At 42.9% G+C, this 27,241-nt stretch overlaps 1 protein-coding gene across 1 annotated transcript in view; it reads left to right on the forward strand.

Annotated features, from left to right (window-relative positions):
- The window catches only part of IQCA1 (IQ motif containing with AAA domain 1), a gene marked incomplete at its 3' end in the record, with an annotated part of 149,583 nt that overhangs the window by 87,540 nt on the left and 34,802 nt on the right, over nucleotides 1-27,241 (forward strand). The window contains exons 8-12 of the mRNA XM_058028032.1: nucleotides 7,392-7,476; nucleotides 13,635-13,754; nucleotides 17,707-17,782; nucleotides 25,919-26,025; nucleotides 26,206-26,298. Of these exons, the coding sequence (XP_057884015.1) occupies nucleotides 7,392-7,476; nucleotides 13,635-13,754; nucleotides 17,707-17,782; nucleotides 25,919-26,025; nucleotides 26,206-26,298 (481 nt within the window). The remainder of the gene's footprint in view (nucleotides 1-7,391; nucleotides 7,477-13,634; nucleotides 13,755-17,706; nucleotides 17,783-25,918; nucleotides 26,026-26,205; nucleotides 26,299-27,241) is intronic.

Genomic DNA, 27,241 nt, shown 5'->3' on the forward strand with positions numbered 1-27,241 from the left:
AAATCCCAAAGAAACTTGTGATGTTGGAGGGCAAGTTATTTCTTTTGGCTGGCCTTGCTAGAAAAAAATGGCATGCTTTATTTTCCTCTTTACAGGATTCATATTGTGTTAATAAAGTACTCTTGATTCCCTCTGGCTGACTCTGCAGGAAAACTATTCTTACAAAGCTTCTAGTCTGGGTTAAAGTAATCTTGCTTAAAACTGCCCATAATTGTTTCAGTCTCTCAAGTTGAATGCTGAGCACTGGAAATTCTGTCAAATTTGAGCCAGGATTGGGTGTTCTGTGCTGGCAGGATAAGCTGACCAAAGGTAAGGAATTCAGTAAATGCAGTGGGAATTGACCTGGTGTTTCTTTGAGCCAGCTTCTGTATTTCTGACCTTGCTCTGAAGAGACTGGAAAGACACAAGGAAATCAAACCAGATGAGAGTTTAATGGGAGCTATTCCATCAGCGAGGCCCCAGCCCTGGAGCAGCCCCTGGGGGCAGCTCTCCTGCTCAGCAAGGGCTGCTCACCCTGTTCCCCTGTTCACCAAGGGCTGCTCTCCTGCTCAGCAAGGGCTGCTCACCCTGTTCCCCTGTTCACCAAGGGCTGCTCTCCTGCTCAGCAAGGGCTGCTCACCCTGTTTCCCTGTTCACCAAGGGCTGCTCTCCTGCTCAGCAAGGGCTGCTCTCTGTTCAGCAAGGGCTGCTCTCCTGCTCAGCAAGGGCTGCTCACCCCACTCTTGCTCAGCAAGGGCTGCTCACCAAGGGCTGCTCACCCTGCTCTTGCTCAGCAAGAACTCCTCACCCTGCTCACCCTGCTCTCCGGCAAAGGCTGGAGACAGCCACCAGGAAGCTGACCTTGGAAAGGAGCCTGGGGACAGCCAGCCTGGGGAAAGAGGGGGAGCAGCCCTTCATCCTTGGAGGAATGCAGCTCTGGTAAACACAGGGTGATCAACAACTCCAAAGGAGTTTCCTTCTCCAAAGGAAACACACTTGAGGAACTTCAGAGCTAGAAAACCAGGCATGGGGTAGTGCTGGATGTCAGTTTTCCCTGCAGGAGCAGGCGTAGGACATGCAGGTGTCCTCAGATCCATCAGGAGATGCTTTCAATGTTATTCCACACCTTGCAGCTCTGCCCAAAGCTGTTCTGCACTGCAGCAGTCAAGCCAAAAACCCGAAATAACCTTCCAGGGATCTGCTTTCCAGCCCCTTTAATCTTCCCATTTCCATGCTTGGTGGGTACATTGAGTGTTCTCTAGGTTAGTCTGAACCTTCAGCACAGCTTGGTTGGTATCAGCTCTTGCCAAGCAGTTCAGTTCTATCAGCCAGGGTGTGATTTCTCCCAATCCTCAGCTCATTCAAATGGGAGATCTGAGAAAACTTTGGGCAACAATTTTTGAGTGTGTGGAGGATCATGCAAAATCAGAGCACCAGAACGTTCCATCAGTGTCAATATTACACAGTTTTTCTTCAGATTGTAGCAGGTTTTCTTTTAACTTAAGCTAACATTGGAAGAATAAGTGGCTTTGGTTTTCCTTGGCATTATTCATGCCCACGCTGCCTTTTATTCCCATTCAAAAACCTAGGAGCCATTTGCAGTGCTATCATCCATGTCTCCAATTATCTCAAGGAGAAAAACTTAATCCCATTTTAAACCAGCAATGATTTGTCAGAATTTTGAAGAGAAAAAAAAAAATTAAAAATCCTTTTCCCTTGGGGTTTTACAGCAGGAATCAGGATAACCAGGAGTCCTGGCAGAGAAATGCCCCAGCCCATCTGAAGGGGAACAGAGATTCCCATTTTTCCATTAATTACATTAATTACTTATTGCTATCCCAAAAACACCAGAAGGATCCTTGGAAAGGTAATAACTTCATGACAAAGCAGAACAGACTCTTTTGCTGTAAGAACTCAAGCAGCTTATGAACAACTGCACTGGGTCAGCCAAAGGTCTACCTTTCCTGGCCAGTAACACCACATGTAATAAAACTATCAGGGAGAATTACCACATTCCTCATTTAGCTCTGTCCCCTCCAACAACTGTTCCCAACTATTACTTGGCTTTGAAGTTCCCTTCTCCCATTTCAGATCTAAGGCAGGCACTGGGGACCCAAAAGACCATTCTAATTATGATAGTTACTATAATAAAGGATATCACCTTTCCCCACAAACCTTGCCTCCTCATTCCTCCATGGGAATGCTTTCCCTTGCACATTGTTGGCCTCACTACACTTGATCTTCAATTTTCAAAGCTGAATATTTATGCAGAACAATAAAGTTTCTGATCCTCCAATTACCCTGCACTGAAATGCTTCCATGCATAACAAGCACACGTACAAGCAAACACTGGGAGGATCAGGACCTGAGATAAAACATCAGTTGTAATGTTGTCTGTGTCCAAACTCATTAAAGATGATAAGAAGCCCGTGGAAATCAATCTCACTTTAGAAGTAATTCTGTATTTGCCATGGTTATTTTTTCTGGAAGTGATTTTCAAAGAGCTAAAGAGAGCACAAATACAAAAGGGGGAAAAAAGCACCGCAGCAAAGACACCTAAAATAAACCAGCACTGCTATTTAGGCACTCTGAGAGAATCCATATCAGGTGGGATTACAGAAACAGGCAAGAACTACATAACTGAGGAGGGTTTTATTTTTTTAAGAGCTCCCCCCTCTTAGTTTGTGTCCCTTTTCTGCACAGAACACCCCTGTGTCCCTCCACTCATAGCCTTCACCATCATTCATGCCTCCTCTTCTGCGCACAGCCTGCATCTTTTCTTCCCTTGAGAAGAGTTAAACGCTCTTGTTCCTCCAAAGAGCAATTTATTTTTCCTGACAAGGCCTTTTATGCAATTAGCTGGAGAAGCCATAGCCAAAAAGAAAGAATAACACATGTAAAACCATGCCAGAGAACAGAGTAGGTAGGAACTTGTTGAGTCTATTACCAGACAAAATGTTTAAATCAATGGTGTGCTCTCATAAATCAAAAGCCATATTTACTCCTAACTACAACCATCCCTGAGCAACGTGGAATAGAGAGAAAACACTTTAGAAAAATTTGAAGCTCCTAAATGAGGAAGGGAGGAAGCAGCAGATGAGAGAAGCACAGTGCAGGGTCGTCTCCCAGACAAAGAATTTATTGTACAGGTGAGGATGGAGGTGCCACAGCACTGAGGGCTGAGCAGAGCCTGCCAATCGCCCCGACTCGTCCCAGCCTGGTGGTGATTTGGAGACATTACAGAACCATTTGAACCTAGTTAAAACTTGGACATTTATGTGGGGTTTGTGCTGTACAAATATTGAGCCCAGAAGAGCCAGAACTCTTTGCTACAGATCACAGACAAAAGGATTTGCACTGCAGACCATAAAAGATCATTCTTTTTCAATTACACTTGACAGGTCTGAGTTATTGTAAGAGGAATAGGTTTGGAGCAGTAACAGTGAACCAGAGAACATAATGTAATTTGAGAAACAGCACAAAAACCTCATCACATCCTTTTCCTTTTCAGCTGGGAGTGCAAGATCATATCTTTTCACCCCTCCATCCTTGTTCATCCCTTTACTCTGCCACTTGAGCTGCTTTGATTCAGATTTAGGGCCCCCATTCATCCCAATTAGATGGCTTTTCTGTAAAGCTGCTTTCCAACCCCTGCTCTGCTTCCGTTGACAGGATTTCACTGCTTTCCAGAAAAGTGATGGATTTCTCACATACCACAATTTCTAAAGGTCCCTTCTTCAACAGCATCCTCCTCAGCACAGAAACCTTGAGCAGTTGTGTTAAAGCAGTGGCTCTGACCCAAAGAAGGATCTTCTTGCCTGCTGTGAGCTCCAGCACTCCTCATTTTTATTAGCAGCAGTGCAAGCAGAGGCTGCTGCTCGGTGTCTGGGAGCAGAAAACGAGGAGCAGGTCATCCCCAGGAGCCATCCTCAGCTCCTGAGCCATCCTGCAGGCTTTGGGCTCCTGAGGGCCTCCCCAGGCTGCTGATGGGGTTTGTCTCACAAGGAGGAGGTTTCCTGCTAGCCCTGTCCTTCCATCTCCCCTTCTTTACTCTGTTCAGCCACTGAGTCCTGTCCCACCATGGGATTTTATAAACTTCATTTGTTCCTTCAGGCAATTGTTTTTTACTGGAACTGCGTCCTCCCTAAGAAATCCTGGACAATTTGCTTCTGCTTTTGCTTGCAGTGCTTAGCACGTTGTCAGCACTCCCACTGAAGCAATCACACTGAAAATAAGAGTTGCTTCTTCCAGTTCTGGCATTTACACATTTTTATGAGATGCTGGAAAAGTACAGTTGGATATTTTTCCCCCTTGCAAATGCTGAGACAGTAATAAGTAACAGATTCACAGAGTTCTGACTCGGATCTAGGTGTCTCTGACATGTACCATGGCTTTCAAATATATTACACACTCTAATGCTCCTGTTATCAAGAGCTTAAGCTTTTTACATCCTCCTCTCCCCATCAGCAGTGGAACCAGGGAGGATTCTCATCACAAAGCTCCCCTGCACACTTCCCACAAAACAAAGCAGCCTGCTGGGGCTCCAGTTGGGAGCAACTTCTTGCATCATCTGGGATCATTTTCTTACCCTATTATTACCTCTAATCACCAATACTTCAGTGTTTCTAGGAAGTTTCAAAAGGGGAAGGCAGTTAAAAATTATTTGAACAAATAATATTGTGAAGCAAGCTCAGAATCCCTCCACAGTGTTTGGGAGCTCCTCCTAGTTCAAGAGCTGTTCATGGGACACACCTGGTAGGACCCTCTTCAGCCCTAGATGAAGTGCAGCTTATCTGATGGCACAAAGATATAAGAATTTAAGATTATAGAGTGGTTTGGGTAAGAAGAGACTTTGAACATCATTTAGTCCCACCTTCCACTAAACCAGGTTGCTCCAAGCCCCATCCAACCTGGCCTGGGACACTTCCAGAGTTGGGGGGCAGCCACAGCTTCTCCGGCTGCTCATTTTATCCTGATGTTTCCAACTGCAAACCAAGGAATTTAGGTGCAGTTGAATCCAAATGAACATCCTAAGATAAATGCATGAGGCAACCCATTGCGATGGCTCTGAGTAGAACGCTGCCAGAAAGTGAAGGGGGAATGAAAATTGAGATTCATTATGTTTAAAGTGGACTTTTGACCAGGAAGATGAATGGCTGCATTTTTCTGGGCAGATTTACAGGCCAGATGAATCCCTGGTTTAACCTCTGCACTCAGAGGGTTTCATGAAGGGAGGAATTTGCCAACTGGGGGTCATGCATGTGAATTCCCAGGCATTACAAGATTGAAGTTGTGGTCATTGGAACCCAGAAGAGAAAGAGGAAAACCCACAAGAGGGTGGGTAGGGAAATAAGATTTAAGAGTGCTGCTTCCAGACCGTCAGACAGCAGTGGATACACTCAAGAAAAAAGCAGATGCCCTGGAAGAATTAGAACATCAAACTGTTTGGTACTGTCTGCTCTGAGGTCACTGATGACCATGGAAAATCACATCCTGCAGTGTCCTCAGCCAGAAAATCCCAGCTATCCCTGACTGCTCAGTAAATGCCTGACCCTCTTTCCATGGAAAGATGGACATTGTCTTCTCCTCACCTCGTTTTTTGACATAAGCTGAAGTTGCTACCAAAAAAAGGTGAGAGGAGCCACATCACCCCAAAGAACTGCATCCTCTCAGAGGAGGAGAATCACACAGAAAATAGAGATTATAAACCAGAAAACCCTTCCCAATTTCAGAATATGTAGAATTTCTACAGCACTCAGATGTACTCAGCATACATCCCCAAAGGTAAATATCACAGAATGGTTTGGGTTGGAGGGAACCTTAGAAAGAATTTAATCCCAACCCCCCTCCATCTCTAAGAGCTGTAAATGATTTAGAAGTGAAAAAGGGAGTACAAATACCAAATGTAACATGAATAAATATTGGCAGCTGGCCCTGGTATCATGTTCAGTGGGCTCCCAGCTGATTCTTCACCCACAGTGCATTTGCCTTTCCTTCCTCCCAGCTGGCACTGAGGTAGCAACAACCTCAATTACAAATTTTGGGAAGTTTTTTACTGTTACCAGACTTGTAACAGCGTTTAAGGCTTCACTTAACATAAAACTGAGCTATTTTCTGGCTGTCTGCAAAAAATGGAACACGAGCTAACATTAAATAATAGATCAGGCAGGGTTTTGAGGCCAAAATCCCATTCTTAATGGATTTTTTAAAAAACACACTGACAAGCACAGCCCTTTATTGATGCAGGCTGGTTTCTGGGAATGCAGTGACCAAGGATTTGCATCTGTTTGCATGTAGAACTTGTAACTGTGGAACAAGCCAGGGCTCCCAAGCACAGATGAATGTTTGTTGATTCTGCCCTAATTGGTGTTGCATTAATAGCAGCAAGAGATCCCAGCCCTACACGTGGTGCTACAGAAACAGAACAGATGCTCTGTTCCAATGATCTCAGCTTAAAACTGAGCCTGCAGCTTAACACCAGCCTAGCAAAGTCCCTTAAGGTACCAGTTGTTTAAAAAAAAAAAAAAAAAAACATTTTTAGGAATAGTGTTGACCTTTCTGAGCTCTTTTCTTCTCCAGGGAAATTTAATTTCATTTAGAGGAAATATAACCATGCTGTTTGAAAGTATCACAAGGGTTTTTCTGCACTGTCAGAATTTTCTTTGGAACAGAAAAATCTTCCTGATATTACCAAACAAACAGAAAATCTTACAAATATATTCCACCAAGCAACAAAAGGGAAAGAAGTTAAAGGGTTTTATCAGTATAAACGGCCTTGGGGCTGAAGTTATTTTCTGTATCTTTTAATCCCTTTCTGAAAGGTCTGGAAGCTCCCTGTGTTACCCATGAAACCTTCCCACAGTCACAGCTGCCCCTTCTTAACTTCCATCACCACCAAGTCCACTGGAAATTTAGGAGTGGTAATCCTGACATTTAGAGATTAAATCCTGATTTAAGCAAAATAACTCTTAAAAAAAAAAAAAGCCAAAATGGATGTTGAAAGCAGAGAGCTGGGCTATGAACATTAAATAGTGTAAAATAACATAACAACCATTCCCAGAATTATTTGGGTTGGAAGAGACCTTAAAGCTCATCCCATTCCCACCCTGCCATGGGCAGGGACACCTTCCTGTGTCCCAGGGTGCTCCCAGCCCTGTCCAACCTGGCTCTGGGCACTGCCAGGCACAAACACTTTATCTCCATCTCTCAGCTAGGCAGGAATGTGCAGTTTTAGGAATTTCCCTGAGAATTTGCAGTTTTTGTTGGGCCATGGGATAAGAGACATGGATTGGTCTTAATGAACTTACAGGGCAGAAGCCACTGCCATAAGAAGCTCCCCTGCTATCTAACATCTTTATCAACCATAAAATGATGAAATCTAATTCCTCTTCCACTTTTTGTTTCTCCCACAGGCATGTCACAGGCAGGTTTCCTGACTATCCCCTTGAGAAGGCAGGTGGTTCCAAGGCTATTATTGTTGAAAAACATCCAGAGGAGGTACTGTCCCTCTTTTAATGAAAAAAAAACTCATGGGGTTGCAGAAGGATTTGCTACAAAACATGTCTGTTTATTTAAGTAGCAATTTTCCCTAACAGTGGCTCCTGTTCTCCAAGACCCTTATGGTTAAAAGCTTTTTGTTGCAAATGAAAGAATGAAGTTTTTTCCCAGGGTGTTTTCATCAGGTGCTAAAATCTGTTCCCGTTTGGGCTGTGCAGCCACTTAATCACCGCTGAAGGTGCTCAGGTGATGGGAAAGAAGTAGAGAACAAGAGCAGAGGAGAGTTTCCAGTGCAGGCAGGGCTAAGCCTTGATTTACTGCCAAGGCTCATTAAGCAAATTGAAGTATCTCAGTTTATCTTGTGTGTTGTAGGTTGTATTTCCTGGTAAATCCCTCTCCTGATTTCTCTGGCTAATGGAAGTGGCTGATAATCTCTTCCTGTGATCACTGGGTGTCACACAGGGAAAGTGATTAAGCCCAGCTGAAGGCAGTGCTGAGCACTTGGAGCCTTTCCCACCCGTCCCGAGGAGCCAAGGGGGCCATGGCTCTGCTGAGGGAGAGCAGGAAGCAGGACTTGGCCCCTGAGTCAACCACGGTGCTGGGCTAGCAAAACTAAGAGGTCAAAACCCAAATTCTGTGGTCCTGAAAGCCCCATCCTTGAGATTGTTGTGTGATTTTTCTGCAACTGGTGCATGGTAAAAGAGGATTTTTGTAGAATCACAGAATGGTTTTGGTTGGAAGGGATGTAAAAATCCTCTCATTGCAGCCACCCTGACACTTTCCAATAGCCCAGGTTGCTCAGAGCCCCATCCAGGCTGGCCTTCAATGCTTCCAGGATGGAGAATTTTGGATCCAGTCCTCCCTGGGATCCCTGGGGCACACAGCGGTCTCTGTGTGGTTTGGGGGATGTAAGGACAGCACAGAGCACAGCACTAACCATCAGCCAGCTTTGCTAAAAACACAGCAAAACTGCTGCAAACAGCTCCCTGTGCCCCACTAAAACTGGGTTTGGGGCTTGCTCCTGCTTTAACCAAGTTCAGGGGATAAACCCTGCTGGGCTGTGCTCTGCTGAGTTTGTGAGGTTCCCAGGATGAGGTGAGAGATGAGAATCTGACTCCATGTTCTCAGAAGGCTGATATATTATATTATATTATATTATATTATATTATATTATATTATATTATATTATATTATATTATATTATATTATATTATATTATATTATATTATATTATATTAATTATAATTATGCTATACTAAAACTGTACTAAAGAAAGAGAAAGGACACTGACAGAAAGCTTAACAAGAATGAATAATAAAACTCATGTCTGACTCCTCAGTCTGACACAGCTGGCTGTGATTGGTCATTAATTAATAACAATTCACATGGAACCAATATCAAACATTCACCTGTTGGTAAACAATGTCCAGATCACATTCCAAAGCAGCAAACACAGGAGAAGCAATCAGATAATTGTTGTTTTCATTCCTCTCTGAGGCTTCTCAGCTTCCCAGGAGAGGAAATCCTGGTGAAGGGATTTTTCAGGAAATGTGACAGTGACATTTCTGTTCAGGCAGGCAGAGGGAAGGAGACCCTCAGTGAAGTTTTCAGCCTCCAAAGCAGAAACTCCTGCCAGAGTCCAGAAGGTTTTGTTGGGAGCCACCCAGCAAGTGGGGCTGAGTGCTGGGGAAGGGTTTGGGGGATGTGGTGCCAAACAGAGCTGCCAGCGTCAAGGATTAACACAGCTGGGGAGGAAAACACAGCAAGGAATTATGCTGAGCAATACAGGATATGGAAGTAGATTCTGGAGAAATGGGTTTAACCTCCCTATCATGCTCCCTGCTTTCAATTCCCACCTTCAGCTGTTTTGTTGCCTTTCCTGAGCATCTGCTTTTTCTTTGCATGAAAACATGGAAGCCAAAAGTCTGGAGAGGTTGTTTTACTCCTCATTTTCCCTGCACTCTGGAAAAAAAAAAAACCTTCCTCTATTTTCCTAACAAATTTTCACTAGCAATTATCTGATTTTCACCAATTTTGGGGCCTGTTTTTTTCTCCCTTTTTAGCCAGCAGAATGTGTGTCACAGCCTCAAGAGATCTCCCCAGTGCAGCTGGCCAGAGAAAGTTCAGTGCAATCATGATTTTACCTGAATGCCAGACAAGTAAAACATTTTTTCTTCCACTGAGTCAGCTGCATATTTAAAAAGTCCCTGAGGCCACTGGGTTTGTTCCACACACTGGTCTGCTGGGCAACATAGGGAAGGAAATCCTGGCCCCATGGAAGCTGATGGGAGTTTTGTCCTTGACTCCAGGGGGGACAGGAGTTCACCTCGTGTCTGTCTGGGCTCCTCTGTGAGCAGGGGTGGGTTACTCCCAAGTCAAACTCCATGAAAAATCAAGACTGAGCTGTATTTAAAAAGGGAGCATTTTATAAGGCTTCAGTAAAGACACTTTGGGGAAAATAAAATACAAATTAATCACTTCACGAACCATTGCTGCATTATTATACATTCTATATTTCTTGATCCTTTGACAACCCTGACCTTACTTGACTTTGTGATGTAGCTGGCCTTCTGCACAAACTGCTTCCATGACATTTTACAAATACCTTCCCAAAGACATCCCAATGCACAGCACTTGGTGCTTTAGTCAGAAAAAGAAGTGCTGTCCCTCAAAAAGAAGATTTTTCTCTACTTTACTTGCTCTTCAAGAGAAATTTAACATTCCAGGACATTGGTGTAATCTCCCTGCATCTGTTCCAGATTTCTATCCCTAATGGTTTTTTATGTTTTGCTCCACAGATAATCATCGGTTGTGACAATTTTTAGCTTTGCCCTTATCCTGCTGCCAACAAAATTAGGATCTTTCCCTGTAGCTCATTAAGTCTCATCACCATGAAAATAAGCCAAGAGAGTTGCCATTTCACAGGCACTTCCCCCTCTCCCAGCTCCTCATTTCCAATATTAAATGACATTAAAAAACAAAAAGAAAGATGTCAGAGAAAGACTAAAAGCCTTTAAATATTCTGAATATTTCTAGTTAACCATGTAGGAGGGAAACTCTACTTGGCCTCTGTTAAATTACACTCACCTACAGACATCAATCTACCTACCCCAAAAAATCCCCGCCAAAAATCTTCCATAAAGAAGAAACATTTCCTAGATTCCAGCACAACTTCTTTCAGTAGAGTTAATATTCCAAGAGAGGAATTTTCCCTCCAAGGAACACTGGGCTGTGTCCCTGTGCAGTGTTAGAGCCAGGCTCTGAGGCTGCTCTCACCTGCACAGCAGGAGATCCAGCATTCCCAAACTCACTCCAGCCCTGCTTTTCTTTTAATGTTTTCTTTCAAGGAATAAGGGAACGTTTTATTCCTGAGGAAGAACTTTTACCTGAGCCAACACCAAAACTTCCTGTGTCTGAGGACAGCAGAACAAGTGAGTCCTGCTGGCAGCTGGAAGTTTTCTTATTCTTGGCTCATATAAACCAGCATTAGACATTTTCATTCACAGGCTACACTCTGGTTTGGTGCCCAGTTCTTCCCCTGCCTCCAAAAAAAAAAGGAGATTTGCACTGCAAGACTCTAGAAACTGATATAGGAATACAAAAGTCAATTCAACTTTCATGGAGCATCAGTTTTAAAGGAAAATGTCTTTTCAGCCACTGAAGAAAATGTTACTGGAGAAGAATCATCACTGGTACAACAGGAGTTCTAGGAAGGACTGGGAAAAAAATTCATCTGCTCCTATTGAAACACAGTCTCTTCCTCAGGATTAAGAGTTTGCTAACTACTTTCTGCATCATTTGAAAACTAGACAATCTAGCAAAGAAAAGGGGAGTCTGAAACAACTTAAGAAAATATCTACTTCTCTTTCCACCATGAAGTTTTCTCCAGAGCAAAAAAAAAAAAAAACCCTACACTAAAATGTGGGTGACATGCCTACTAATCTCAAACTAACCTTTGCTTGCCATTCCCTTTCTTCCCTCCCATTTTGTCAGATTGGTCAGGCATCCTCTTGCTGTGGTATTTTCTGGGTCTCCAGGATGAAGGAGGAACTGAGAATCAGACTCCATGTTCTCAGAAGGCTGATTTATTATCATATTACATTACATTATATTATATTATATTATATTATATTATATTATATTATATTATATTATATTATATTATATTATATTATATTATATTATATTATATTATATTATATTATATTATATTATATTATATTATATTATATTATATTATATTATATTATATTATATTATATTATATTATATTATATTATATTATATTATATTATATTATATTATATTATATTATATTATATTATGCTATACTAAACTATACTAAAGAAAGGATACAGACAGAAGGTTTAACAAGAATGAATAAGAAAAACTTGTGACTGACTCAGAGTCTGACACAGCTGGACCATGATTGGTCATTAAGTAAAAACAATTCACATGGAACCAATCAAACATTCACCTGTTGGTAAACAATCTCCAGACCACATTCCAAAGCAGCAAACACAGGAGAAGCCACCAGATAATTATTGTTTTCATTTTCTCTGAGGCTTCTCAGCTTCCCAGGAGAAGAAATCCTGGCGAAGGGATTTTTCAGACAATATGACAGTGACACCTTGCAGCTGGAGGGGAAGTGGTTCTGGATAAAAGAGCAGAAGCCACTCAAGGTTGGACACAGCTTGCCCCAGCTCTGCAATGCTGGAGCTGCTTGGAGCAGAGCTGGAGGAGCTGCAGCAAGGCCAGGCAGAGGCACAAGGACGCCTGAGCTGCCCAGTGCCATCCCAGCAGGTTCATGAGAACACAGACTCTGGCTCACCCCTTCCAGCATCCCTGCTCTGTGCAGAAACATGAAAGCAGAGTGTGGGTGCACTGAAATACTGCTGCAGAATGGCCCTGCTGCAAGGTGGGACCTTCTGTCAATCCCATGTGTGTGTGCAGGTATCCAGAGGTGCTGGGCATGGTTCTGCTTCCCCTCTGCAGGCAGAGCAGAGGTGACAGGGCTGGGTGCTGGCTGTGTAGGAGCACTGCAGTAAAGGATACACTCAGAGTAGCTGTGTTGGTTTTGGATCCAACAGGCCTGCTGGGACACTAAAAACCTATTCTGAACTCCAGTCAATCTGTTAATCTATCCCAGGGAATGAAATGCTTCGCTGCTTATCAGCACAAGATGTGACTGAGCAGTGCTCAGGGCTTGAATTACCATATTTAATTAAATGTAAGGTACTGAAATGCTCGGGGAGAGCCACTAATGGAACTGCCACTAATGGCTGCAAAGCACAGCCCTTGTCATTGTCCCCCTCCAGCATCCAGTGCTCAGTACATTGAAAGGTATACTTGAGAAAACAAATATTTTCACTGTTACAGGAAAAACATCCTACAGATGGAAATGTTTTATTTTGTACTCTTTCACAGTACTGCCAGTATTAGTGGTCCATTAGTAAACTTCAATGGGTGTGCTGATTTAGACTCATTAGTAAATTATCTTAGAATTCCTCTCAGGGACAAGAAAGCTGCCTAGAAACAACAGAATGGTGGAAGCAGCAAATTTTTCCCTGCCTTTTTCAGATAATAAAGTATAATTGGCCAGGAACTAAAGATATGGGAATTGATGGAGCTGTACCCAGCTATTAGCTGCTTCTTGCTTGCAGGGATAAAGATGCTGAGCTATCCCTGTGTATCTGTCAGGGTTTGTCACAATATCTCCATCCAGTCTCCTTCAGCCACTAGAACAATTTCAGTCTTTAGCCATATATTGACATTAGACACACCTCAGGGCAGCCTCTCAAAATCCATCCCTGTAAAAATCAATCTGCCTTACAAACACCGGGACAAATTCATCATCTGGGTCTGAGATAATTCATTATGAATTCATCATCTGGGTCTGTGTCCAGAGGGAACTTTGAGTTGTGTATCATTAGAATATTCTGCTTCTAGACAGCTTCAGGAACTGGTCTTACTCCATAAGAGCCCCCATGATTTGGGACAGAGAAATCAGCCTTTCCCTAATGATAAATTGGGATATTCAGCACCTGTGCTGGAGTTGGGCAGCACAAAAAGGCTTCTCTGGGATGGTCTGGAATTCAGAGAGTGCAGCCTGTTGGATGTTGTGTTTTCCCAATCCCATTCTTCCCTGCCTCTTTCAGATCGTTGAGGAGCTGGCTATCAAAAAGGCACAGGCAGAGGCACAGAAAAATGAAAAGGACAAGAAGAAAAAAGAAGCCAAGGAACCTGCCCCAGAGAAAAAGCCAGAAGTTGAAAAGCCGGTAAGGAATGAAAGCAGGTTGTGAAGCCTCAGGTGTGGGCAGGGGCTGGAAAGTGACATTAAAGTGGTCACCAGAGCTCCAGGCTCAGGTTCAGGACACCAAGAACTGGCTGAGCTTGGTCTCTCTCAGCCTTCCCATGACCTCAGGGATTCTGGGGAACTTTTTACCTCTCATGTTTTAGGAATGGCCACAACTGAGCTCAGTGAGAAGAGCTGAGGACGTGCAGACTGTCAGGGACATCAGTGAGAGCAAAAATCCACTTTGGGGCTTTGAAATCATTGCCAGGGCACAAAGTGGTAACCAAGCATTCCCTGACCCTCTTTCCATAGAAAATCCCAGCTATCCCTGACTGCTCAGTAAATGCCTGACCCTCTTTCCATGGAAAGGTGGGCATTGTGTTCTCCTCACCTCATTTTTTGACATAAGCTGAAGTTGCTACCAAAAAAAGGTGAGAGGAGCCACATCACCCCAAAGAACTGCACCCTCTCAGAGGAGGAGAATCACACAGAAAATAGAGATTATAAACCAGAAAACCCTTCCCAATTTCAGAATATGGTAGAATTTCTACAGCACCCAGATAGACTCAGCATACATCCCCAAAGGTAAATATCACAGAAAGGTTTGGGTTGGAGGGAACCTTAGAAAGAATTTAATAGTGCAGAGGAGTTCATCACTGCCACCCCTTGCAAAATTAGGAATTAAAAACCTCAGAGCTTGTGTGGATTTCAAACCAACTTTTAAACCCCATCAGCCATGCATAAATAAAGCCATGCATTTTCCATGTCCTCAGGATAGGAACTAGTTTTGTTTCAAATGTCAATAGACACCACTTAATGTACAATATACCCCCTGAAATGTTTGAGGTAAAGGGCTGCTTTCACAAAAGACACTTGCAGATTATTTCAGGAGCATCTTCACAGAGCAAACCACCTGTGGAACAGAGCAGTGACCAAAGGGCATCTTCAAAAGCAAGCTGTGCAACAAAAATGGTCAGCTTTTGCTGAAGCAGCGGCTTTTGTTTCTCATTTACCTCCACAGTATAAACAAAAGTTAAAAGAATATATATTTTTTTAATAAGGGTCATTAATCTCTCACTAAATATGTGGAGGAGAAGGGTGAGTTTTCTAGGGCAAAGCTTACTCTTCACTGCAAGTTTTACACAAATTAATTTGAAGGCCTAACCCTAGAACAAATATATTTAAAAAAAAAATGCTTTTCTTGGACAACATCCATTAATCTGGCCAAAGCTCTCACAACATCTAGCCAGGAACCTAAATTACATGAATTTAGGAAGCATCAGTCAATTTAATTGGAAGGTAGATACCTACATGTTAACTTGTAAATGAGCATCTTGAAAATACTGTTTGGGGGTTTGGGGTGTTTTGGGTTTTTTTCCTTAAATAAAAATGTAAATGAAAATACAAAAATGTAAATGAAAATACACAGCAGACTGAAGGAGGAATTACATGAAAGTTTTTCAAGGTCTTTAAGCCTGATTGCTTAAGTTTGGTAACTAGGAAAGGTTGTGACTGCTCCTGTGCAAACCAAATTTTTAAGTTCTGGTCACACATGTCTTCAGTCAGTCCCTTGTTACTGTGACAAATTTGCTGGGTGACACAGTCACAGCCCTGGTGAAATTCCTGAAACTGGATGGCACCTCACCCATCTGCTTAAAAACCTGACTTTCCCAGGATAAAATTGGATTCCTTCTTGGTTTTGCACATTTCTGAAGGTAAGAACCAACAACAGCAGAAATGTCTCGATCCCCTGGCAGCCTCTGCAAGGCTGTTTTGAATTGGGGTGAAATAACAGCGTGGAGCTCTGGGGTTTTATAACTTCATGTCATTCCCATCTCCTCAGCCATCACAACTCCTGTCAAGTAAAATTCTGAGCCATTATATCAGGTTCTCTATGGTTCATTGAGAAACAACAAAGGGAACATTCTCTCCAAGGTTATAGCACTGACAGGGGGGAAAAAAAGAGTGTCTTAGACCAGTTGAGAAGTATTTGGAAAAGTTCTAACAGCAGGACTCTTATTAAAATAAGTGTAGGCTATAAGTCATAGGGATGCAGGCAGAAAAAAAGCTCTGCTCCCAACTTCAGCTCTTAAAGAAAACAAAAGTTGGATCCCAGAAGGAAATTTAAGTATTTCTGAAAAGCCTGATAGCAATCTTTACAAAGAGTATTTGATATCAAAGGAACTTCACTTTTTCTTTTCTCTGCAAGGTGCTGATTTGATTTCCCTAAGGAAAAAAACAACCCATGCCTCCATCCCCCCAAAAAATCCCTTTTTCCAAAAGCAGCAGCAGTCTGGGCTGCCTCACCCAGCAACCTGCTGGAGCTTGTCCCACTGAATGGGAGCAAGGCTGTGCTGTGCATCCCTGAATTTCACCCAGAAATGTCAAATGGTGAGGCACATTCCTGTCCCTGGTGAAACCTCTGAGGGAAATCTCCAAAGGAAATATGCACAGTGAAGCTAATTCAGTTTTCCCTGCTGTCCAGTGGGAATCACCTGGTGTGGAGCTAGCTTTGGAAAGCCTCAGAAATAGATTGAGGCTCTTATTTCCACATTTCTTAATTAATTCAGATTACATTGCCTAAATTCAAACTTATATTGCTGGTTCAAGGGGCCTTAACTCATGTAAAACAGAACAAGCATGGACTCAATCCACTGAAAATCAAAAACTGTGTGAAGTGGCTTCAAAGGAAAAGTTCTTTTTATTATGTTGACTCTTAGGCTGTTAATTGAGGCAAGAGAAAACAGAGCAGCAACTGTCCCTAAGACACAAGAGAGTGGGTTTGATTAAAATCAATTAAATTGACACAATGATATCATTGACATCAGTGTCTAAAACCACTGAAGCAAATAACTAAAACAATTCATGGGCTTATTTATAACAATAAAATGTTGATGTGTCCTGTGGTATTGAGAGGCTAAAAATGAATAACCCATTTTTAGGCTGGTTTGGGGGGAATTGGTTTGTTGGGTTTTTTAATAGTTGACACATTTCCTCTCAGAACATTGTGGTTGAATCATTTTCTATAAAACACGATGGAAAAAATGGTAAAAGAAGGATTCTGCCCACTGCAAATGATCCAAGGATGAACCACACCCTGTGAAACTGGGAATACATTGGAGTAACACTGAGCTCAAATCCTCGAACTTTTTGTTATCCTTTAAATAAAGTTCTAAAACAAAACAGTTCTTGATGTTCAGTCAAGAACCTCCCAAGTCTCTTTCAAATGCATCTACAGGGTAGAAGTGATAAATGTATTATTTTCCTGTCCTTCTGGGCCCATACTGGAATTACTGTAATGATACTTTAATTAAAAGCAGATATTTGATAACTCCCATAATGGGGCTGCAGCTGTACCTACAGGTAGCAGATATTTCCCTAATTACAGAGCTAATTTAGGGAGTGTTTAGTTTTAATCATCCCACAAGCTGCTGATATTTTATCTTGCTGATAACAAGTGGTTTGCAGGTTATTTAGCAAAATCCTGATCCTGTTTGGTATAAATCCACATTCACCTGCTCCCAAACAGTGATCTAATCTCTCTTTATCAACTGCTACCTTACTCACATCTTGAGACTTATGACTGATACAAGGTGAAGAAACTTTGATAATTTTCTGGGAGGTTTTTCCATCAGAAATACTGCTTAAATTAAATGAAACTGTTTCAGGAATGTGGCAAAGTAACAACAAAAATGGCATTTAAATGAAATTCCATTTCAATATTGCAAGTCGCCTACCTAAATTACATCTTCAAACAAGCTGGAGTTCAATTCTTGTTTAATTTGGTGACTTCAGCTGATAAAATGACTAGTGGAAAGTGTCCCTGCCTATGGCGGGGGGTGGAATGGGAACTTTCAGGCCTCTTCCAACCCATTCCATAATTGTGTGAAACAATGCTGTCAGCAATTCCTCTCTTCACTTTCCCCCCAATCTAGGTAGTGGATGAAGGCTGGAAAATGGCTCCAAGCAATTTCCTTTTGATGCTGGAGGAAGGAAGCTCTCAGTACCAAGGTCAGTAGCAAAAGATAACAATTCCAGCTGGAATGCTCTCCCAGATCAGCTTAATGGCAGTGTCATTCCTATAAGGTCAAGTGGGCAGCTGCCCAAACTATGGAATGTTATAAAAATTAGGATGTTACATTAAAAATGGTGTTTAGGAAGGGAGGCTCTCAGGACCTCAATTCTTCCAAGGAATCTGTCAAAACCATTGAGCTAATCATGCAGGAAGGGACATTTCTGTGGGTGAAAGTGGACAAACTCGAAGCAAAGTGCTTCAAAAAGCAAAAAAATGGCATTTTAGGATTTTCTGAGAGCAACAAGGATGACATCAGAATAGCCAGTAATTCAAAAGCAGCAGACTGTAGATGAATTTTCAGCATCGATATTTTCATACTCCCGTAATTCTACCTGTCCTGTGTCCTCCAAGAGTGAGAACTCAGGGAAGAGTCCATGGATTCCTTCACAGCTGCTCATATTATTTTTAATTATATCTTTGAATAGAAGGAGCATTTTCCCAAGCAGAGGCATGAAACTCTGAATGTCCTTGCTTCATGCCAAGTGTGTGAAACTAAAACATAATTCAGACTGAGCTAGGGGTCTGGCTGGTTTTTCACCTGGAGAAAGCCCCAAAAAGCAGGGATTTTTTTAAAAAACCATGAAAGGGCATTTGGTTCTTTTCCAGATCTCTTCTATCCCCTCCTCTGCTTTTGATATTTCTGTTTATCTCTTCAACACTTGTACTCAGTGCTCAGCCTGATCCACACATGAATCAGGAAGTCTTGCACTTGTTGAAAGTGGAAAATGAGGTTATTTTTGCTGTATTTCTGCAGATCCTGTTCTGATACAATGTGGAAAAATATCTTTTATACTCTCCACTCTTCAGAGCTAGTGCCTTGCTCAAATCCCTCATATGAAAAGTCTCCATTATTCCCTCCTGCTGACAAATTACTGGTGTCAAGTTTTCTGCCTGGTTTCAGCTGGCTGGAGAGAAAGAAGTGAACTTAAACTTGCTAAATGTGCATCAGTAGTTTGGCCTGACCTCTGACTCATAACAATTAGGATTTTCTTACACCTTATAAATCACAGAGCAAGCTTTCTGGCTAAAAAAAAAAGGAGCTTTGCAACCCATCTGCTCTCAGCTAGCACATCAGAACCCTGCTGAAGGCAGCAGGAGCTTTAGATAAGCATCAAATCCATCCAAACTCCTTTCCTGAGCTGGCCAAGCATGAAATGGCACCTGGAAGTCAAAGGCAGCCTTGGCAAGAGTGGAGCTTCCAGCCAGGCAGTGCCCAGGGCAGGGCAGGGGGGGTTTGCCTTGGAGGGAACATGCCTGGCTGTGAGCTCAGCTCAGCGGTGGCTACCAGAGTTGTCAGAACCCAGGACATCCCTCTGGCTGCCCTGCAGGACTCCAGGCCCTGGCAGGGGGCTCAGAGACCTTGGCACAGAGTCACAATCACCTGTGCCTTTGATTTAGCCCATGGAAACAATGACCAACCTTGTGTGAGGAGTTACAAACCACAAGGGTTTGAGTAGAATGATAGAATGAATTTATCACAGGGTGAAAAAGGAGAATTTTGGGGATTTAGAATGGGAGTTCAGGAGGCAAGATGGAGGAATCTGGGCATGTCCAGTCTTTCTTCTCCTTCTTCTTGTCCTCCATCTTCTGCTGTGATGGTGACACTTTTCGATGGGTTTAGAGTAGAGGCAGACTGTCTAACATAGGTGATAGGTATTGGAATCTCTGCTGGTCAGAGTGACCCCAAGATGTGTCAGAAAGTCTCTTTTCCCAGCCTGGCTGTGGAAGGAGGAGTCAGGACTCTTCTGTTATCTTCTCAAGGTTGCTTATTTTTTCTTATCTATCAAATTCTTTCTCCTGGACTGCTGAGGTCCATTCAGCAGGTCAGACAGAGGCACACTGACCACCCTCAGGGCAGTGTTATCTTTTTATAATAAAAACTATGTGTACATTATTTACCACAACTTACCAATACCTATCACCTATGTTAGACAGTGAGCTTCTACCTTAAACCAATCCAAAAGTGCCAACATCACCCAGAAGATGGAGGCCAAGAAGAAGAAGGACAGGGCACACCAAAATTCCTCCATCTTGGGACCCTGAGCCCTCATTCTAAAAACCCCAAAAATCTATTTTTCACCCCATGAGAAACTATTATTCTACTGAATAATTGTAATTCCTCATATAAAGGTGGTAATTTGCTCCATGGGTCAAAATCAAAGGCACAGGTGTCCTGGGCTCTGTGCCAAGGTCTCTGAGCCCCCTGGCAGGGGCTGGAGCCATCCAGGACAGCCAGAGGGATGTCCTGGGTTCCAACAGATAGGTATTGGAAAATTATGGTAAATAAAATACACATGGTTCTTGGTATAAAAAGGTAACACCACCCCAAGGGTGGTCACTGTGCCACAATCTGACCTGTTGGACAGATCTCAGCAGGTCAGAGAAAGGAGTAGATAAGGAAAATTAAACAACCTTGAGAAGCAGAGCTGAGGAGCCTCAACTTCTTCTTTGGTCGTGGGGCTGGGAAAAAAAGAGACTTTGTAATACCTCAGGGGTCATTTCAACCACAGAAACCTGAGAGGAGCGAGGAATAAAAACACCACAGTGGGGACTTTGACAGCAGGGGAGACTCCCAAATTTCACAACTATTCTCTATGAGAAGCCAGGGGGTTAGAAGGGGATGGGGGAATCTGAACACCAGGACACCTGCTCTGAGCCCTGCACACACAGAACTTTGGGGGTTATCCCCACGGTGTGAGTGCCTCTGTGATTCCCAAACACAGAACTTTGGGGTTATCCCACGGTGTGAGTGCCTCTGTGATTCCCATTCCCAAACACAGAACTTTGGGGGTTATCCCACAGTGTGAGTGCCTCTGTGATTCCCAAACACAGAACTTTGGGGGTTATCCCACATTGTGAGTGCCTCTGTGATTCCCAAACACAGAACTTTGGGGGTTATCCCACATTGTGAGTGCCTCTGTGATTCCCAAACACAGAACTTTGGGGGTTATCCCCACGGTGTGAGTGCCTCTGTGATTCCCAAACACAGAACTTTGGGGTTATCCCACAGTGTGAGTGCCTCTGTGATTCCCATTCCCAAACACAGAACTTTGGGGGGTTATCCCCACAGTGTGAGTGCCTCTGTGATTCCCATTCCCAAACACAGAACTTTGGGGGTTATCCCCACGGTGTGAGTGCCTCTGTGATTCCCAAACACAGAACTTTGGGGGTTATCCCCACGGTGTGAGTGCCTCTGTGATTCCCATTCCCAAACAGAACTTTGGGGGTTATCCCCACAGTGTGAGTGCCTCTGTGATTCCCAAACACAGAACTTTGGGGGTTATCCCACAGTGTGAGTGCCTCTGTGGCTCCCATTCCCAAACACAGAACTTTGGGGGTTATCCCACAGTGTGAGTGCCTCTGTGATTCCATTCCCAAACACAGAACTTTGGGGGTTATCCCCACGGTGTGAGTGCCTCTGTGATTCCCAAACACAGAACTTTGGGGTTATCCCACAGTGTGAGTGCCTCTGTGATTCCCATTCCCAAACACAGAACTTTGGGGGGTTATCCCCACAGTGTGAGTGCCTCTGTGATTCCCATTCCCAAACACAGAACTTTGGGGGTTATCCCCACGGTGTGAGTGCCTCTGTGATTCCCAAACACAGAACTTTGGGGGTTATCCCACAGTGTGAGTGCCTCTGTGATTCCCAAACACAGAACTTTGGGGGTTATCCCACAGTGTGAGTGCCTCTGTGATTCCCATTCCCAAACACAGAACTTTGGGGGTTATCCCCATGGTGTGAGTGCCTCTGTGGCTCCCATTTCCCAGTTCCACACCCCACACCTCCAGCCCCTCCTGCTGGGGCTGCCAGCTGCTCCCCAGCTCTGAAGGCACATGAGAAGGAGCCTTTTTCTGCAGAGAGCACAAGCAGGAGCCCTCAGAGTGGAAAAGCTCTCTTGCAGGCTTCAAAGGATACCTGCAGCTCTGCCTTAGGCACAGGAGGAGTCTGTAGCTCTGCAGTTCAACTTCAGGTGGGGTTTTTCTTTCCTCCTTTTCTCCTGGTGAACCTGGTCTGTTTGACACCACACTTATTTTTAGTAATTAGCTGGTTTAGCTTTTTAGTAATTAGCTGGTTTGGGCTTTTCATTGCAGGGCACCCACACAATATTACCTGGGGGTTGTCCAAAGTGATTTCATTTTTAATTTGACTATGGATCCTTTGAATCAAATTCTTTCATCAGAATCAAATCTACAACAACATCCACCCAGAACACCACAGACTCTTGTATTTTTAATTTTTAGGCTGCTTTCCTCTCAGTAGCAGAATTATGCAGGAAAAAATAGGTCTGAGTTTGGACTTTCTACTGAGAACTTTTTTTCCCCTAATCTTATACAGAAATAGGTCACTTGCTATCAGCATTGGCACAGAAGTTCAGATTTGTTAGTGCAGAAACCTTGAAGACATGATTGAAGCAACAGAGCTTGATGAAGAAATGTTTGTATCAGGACAAATTCAAAGCTCCTGTTTGTATCAGGAGTAATTCAAAGTGTGTCTAAAGTTCACCTAAATGACAGCTGACCAAACAACAAACATCTTGGTTTTGTCACAGCCCCCAACACTTCATTTGAGGAAAGTGTACCCATCCCATGAAATTGGTGCTTTATACCTAGCTTTCTTAAATATTTTTTTTTTTAATTTAGATCGGTTTTGACAAAAATCTAAACATTTCACTCTGTTTTTAACTCTTCTACCAAGCTAGAGCTGCTGCCTAAACATCACTGGAAGCCTTTTATCCTCCTAGGCTATACCTGGCCATTTTTCTAGGGGCTAAACTCCACTTGCCAAGCCCTAAAACATTTATTTTGAATGATGTGGTTGGAAACAGCCTCTTTGTGTGGCATCTCCTGTCACACTGGAATAGCCAGAGTTTACAGGGGGCAGATGTAAGGCTGAGCCTTTTCCTCCCTCTGTATTTTTGCAGTGTATTTTTGCAATGTGAAGCAACAATGTGCTATTTCCCCCATTTTACAGATTATATTTATGACTTGCTCTGTATCACAGAGGATATTTGAGTTCAAATACTCCGTGGTGTGCCCAAATATTCCTTGAAGGTGTGGTGATACTCTGTATTTTTAACCAGCCTTCAAAAGATTCAAATCCTTTTGCCAGGAGGTTCAAAGTGGCCATTTCAAGAGAAGCTTCATGATTCAAATAAATATTTTAGAATTGTTATTAACAGGCTGTTCTGTGAAATTCGGGGATATTGGAGTTCCCTACTGGCCTGCAGGGCTGGGATGCAGATTTAGGAGTGCTCTGGGCTGCCTTTGAGCCCTGAGCCAGCTCTGCATATAAAACAATCCCAAAATAAGCATACACTATTTTAGAAAAGGTGACATCAATTTCACTGCACACACACAGGCACAGAAATAGCTCCTGGAGCTGGCTGACCCTGCCTGTAACAAAATACCAGACTCTGCTGACCAGCCAGTGAAAACATAACATCCTTAGCCTCCTGACCCTCCTTTAAAATTAACTTTGAAACATTTTGTTGATCTATAAAAGAATAACAGAGCATCTAGCACCTATGAGTTATTGATCTCTCTACTAAAATTAGGCCCCTCTAACCCAGTGGTTAATATAACACTGAGATAACTCATTGCCAGGTAATCCCAGGGTCTGGGGGGACCCTCCCTGCTTTGCCTGCAGTGGGTATTAACCACTAATCAATCTACAAAATGACAATAAACAATTATGGAAAAAAAAAAAAACAGAATAGAAAAACCTACAGATCCCTCTATGAAAAATAAATCTCCAAAGCCTGGTACTCCTGTGAAAACATAGCACTGGCAACCTGCTGACCCAGTCAGGAAAGTGTTTAAAAATTCACATAACTCCTATGTAATGTCCCCTTTCCCCAAGGCTGGAATTCCAGGCTGGAGGAGCTACCTCATAACTTGGGCAAATCAGCTTTTCCTGCTGCAATATTACATGCCATCTGTCATGCCCTCTGATGACCCACAAGTAATTTAAAGAAATTAAATGTCTGTACTTTGGAGTTTCTTCCATTAACAAAATCTCCCCTGTCCTCCTCCATCCCCACCATTCTCAGTGCTGAAATTAAGATTACTCACCTGCAAGAATTAATCCCTCTATGAACTTTGTAAAACTCCAAATCCTCTGCCTGGAACTGGGCCCTGAAAAATTTTGGGGGGGGATGGAAAGAGCAGCCGGTCTTGGATTAATTAAAACTTGGATGTTAAAACCCTTCTGAATTTGCACAGTGCCTTCAGCAGGCCAGGGCTGCAGGGGAGAATATCAAATATAATATCTGTACAAATAGAATATCTGTACAAATAGAATGTCTGTACAAATATAATATCTGTACAAAACTGATTCATACAGGAGCCAGCATCTGAAAGTGGAAAACTGTCATTTCAAATCATCAGGAAATTGAATTAGCACACAGCTGGAGATTAGCTGTCATTTAGGAAGGTACAATCAGGGCTTGAAAGGCAAGATATGAATTGTCTTCCTTCAAATTATCTCAAGGAGTGTAGGAAAAAAGGTGTTTCCATTAAAACCAGCACTTAGAGAACTCAGATATGCACTGAGCTCGTCAGACTTCATTTAGTTTTCTTTCTAAAGAGCAAATTGCAGTTTGCCTCAACAAAAATAATGAGCTGCACCTCAGGATCATTAGGTACTTTATCATAAACAGCTTTTTTTCATCCCCAGTTCCACAAATTCACTGTGACTGGGTGTTAGGTCTCCTTGTTACTTCTCCTTTGCACAGCACTTTAAAACAGAGGGGCTGGATCAGGTGGGTCTTGTCTCTTTTGGGCTTAGCTGCCTTTTGACTTCCAAATTGAGCTTAAAATCTCCTTAAAAAGTGAAGTTTCTGTGTGGTCTTGCATCCCTTGTGGTCGGCTGCAGGTTATTGCTCTGTCACCCTCACTGTCCCCTCCTCTCTCCCACCTCCAGGTGCTCAGTGCTGGTTTTATTCCCATTCCAGTGCCCCTATTCCCATATTTCAGCCTCCTGGGAATGACTACAAGGGGCAGCTCCACAGGTTGCAGCAGCTCTAGCTGAGCCATGGGGAGAAATTTGTGGGTTGAATTAAAAAAAAAGAGGGAAAATCAAAAAAAAAAGGGACATTTGTGTGTGTTGAATTAACCCCCTTCCTTTGGTCCCCAAGCCAAGTGACACTGGTGGAGAGCACATCCTTCAGGGCAGGAGCCACCTCTGTGCCTTCTTCATGGAAAAGATTGAAGCATTGTGCTGTGAAATGAAATGAAATAAATACATTTTAAAAAATAAAATAAAATAAAATAAAATAAAATAAAATAAAATAAAATAAAATAAAATAAAATAAAATAAAATAAAATAAAATAAAATAATGCCAAAATCAGGCACGGGACAGGGTTCATGGAGATTGAGCACTCTCCAGGCTCTCAGCTTCACAGCCTCACTATCCCAAAATCCTCCTGAATTCTGATCCCATTCTGCAAGACAAGGCAAAAGCAGAAATCCCTTAACCTCAAGATTTGCAGATCCTAACACAACAGGGTGTTGGGGGTTGTGAGGGTCCCCAGGACGAGGTGAGAGATGAGAATTTGACTCCAGATTCTTAGAAGGCTGATATATTATGATATGATATGATATATGATATGATTTATATCATATCATATCATAAGAAATGCTATACTAAAACTATGCTAAAGAAAGAGAAAGGAGACATCCGAAGGGTGGACAAGAATGAATAATAAAAACCCCTGACGACTCAGAGAGTCTGACACAGCTGGACTGGGATTGGTCATTAATTAAAAGCAATTCATATATTTGGATAAACAATCTCCAGGCCACATTCCAGAAGAGCAAAACATGGAGAAGCTGAAGCTTCCCAGATTCTCAGGAGAAAAATCCTGACAAAGGGACTTTTCAGAAAATCTCATGGTGACAACAGGTCTCTGAACTTGGTGAGGGTCCCTAGAGCCTGCTGCTTTCCTGCAGCTCATCATTTAATAAAAGCTGCCTACAACCACCCTTTCTTTTGCCTCCAGAAACAGTTGGAGAAACCAATGCCTTCTGTAATTTCTCCCCCCTTTTTTTTCTTTCTTTTGGCTAACAGTCTTTTGGGAGAACAGAGATAACAAAGCAGATTTTCTCCAGGATCATGACCCAGAGCTGATCAGAGCAGGGGAACGGGGAGAAGTGGTGGAGGAGATCAGAGTGCAGGTGAGCTTATAATAGCAAGAGGACACTGCTCACGTGCATTACCTGGGGAGATTTTTCTCCAGCTGCAAGAACTGGCCCTGGCACAGCCCTTCCCTCCCTGCAGAGTCCCTGCTGCCTGTTCTGTGCTTGTTCAGCTGAACAGAAAGCTGAGGAAGGTCCCTCTGTGTCTGTCTTGGGCAGGTCGATGAAGTGATGCAGGAGAAGCTGCTGAGAGTCAAAGAGGCTTTGGATGGAGAGACAGGTCCAGGTCAGGTCAAAGCTGTCAAAGAGAAGGTAAGAGCAGCAAGGTGGGGAATTGAGGGGCAGCCTCAATTCCATCAGTGCAAACCTCAGGGACAATCATCAAAACGTCCCCCATAACATTTACTGAATCTCACGTCAGGAACATCTGAAAATCTCTTCACGTGTGGCTATTTCCAGGGCCTTCTCCATTAGCTTTTGCTCTTTAACTTGTATAAATATTTCTTAGGGCAAGTTGAGCTGTTCCAGAGATAAATCACTACAAGGTATTTCAGATTTTCACCTTCCTGAAATCCTTGGATACAGTCAAACAGCAAAATGGAAGCAATCCCTCTCTTTAGCCTGACCAGTTCAGATTTATAGTTTTCCAAGGAAAACAGGGATCTGGAGGCCAGTTAGTTTTCCAGCTGCTGGCTGTTTTCCTCCTGAATAAGACTGGTTATTATGTTTCAGAACCATACACCCAAAAAAATTCCCTCTGAATGTTTTGATGTAACCTTTCATTTGTCTGTAACACCACATAGATCACACACAGCCAGGTACTCATTATGTTACTACATCCTCTTGAAGGGTTTGGGAATTTGCAATTAAGCCAAGTTTATTTAGGCATAAAAAATAGGTTAAACCCTCCCCAAAACACAGCACATGTCATGTTCACATCTAGTTTTACAGCATTATCATATGAAGAATTCCACAGCTTGTGGTTCCCTAAAATTCCTTACCAAAGCATTTAAATGAGAGATCATGTCAGTGCAAAATCACTCAAAGCTTACAGCCCACCACTCAATCAGCAGATCCACTTAAAACCCTCAGGGCAAATAGCCAGCCCTAATCTCATGCTGTATTTCATTTCTGTAATACCTTTTAGCATGCAAATACTTGCTGTTGCTCTACTTCTACTCAAATTATCTTTAAAAATGCTCTTTCACCTGACAAACCTCCAGGGACTATCTAATAAGAAAAGACTGGGGCAGCT

Source organism: Melospiza georgiana, chromosome 7 (genome assembly GCF_028018845.1).
Source record: "Melospiza georgiana isolate bMelGeo1 chromosome 7, bMelGeo1.pri, whole genome shotgun sequence".
In the NCBI taxonomy this organism is placed as follows: domain Eukaryota; kingdom Metazoa; phylum Chordata; class Aves; order Passeriformes; family Passerellidae; genus Melospiza; species Melospiza georgiana.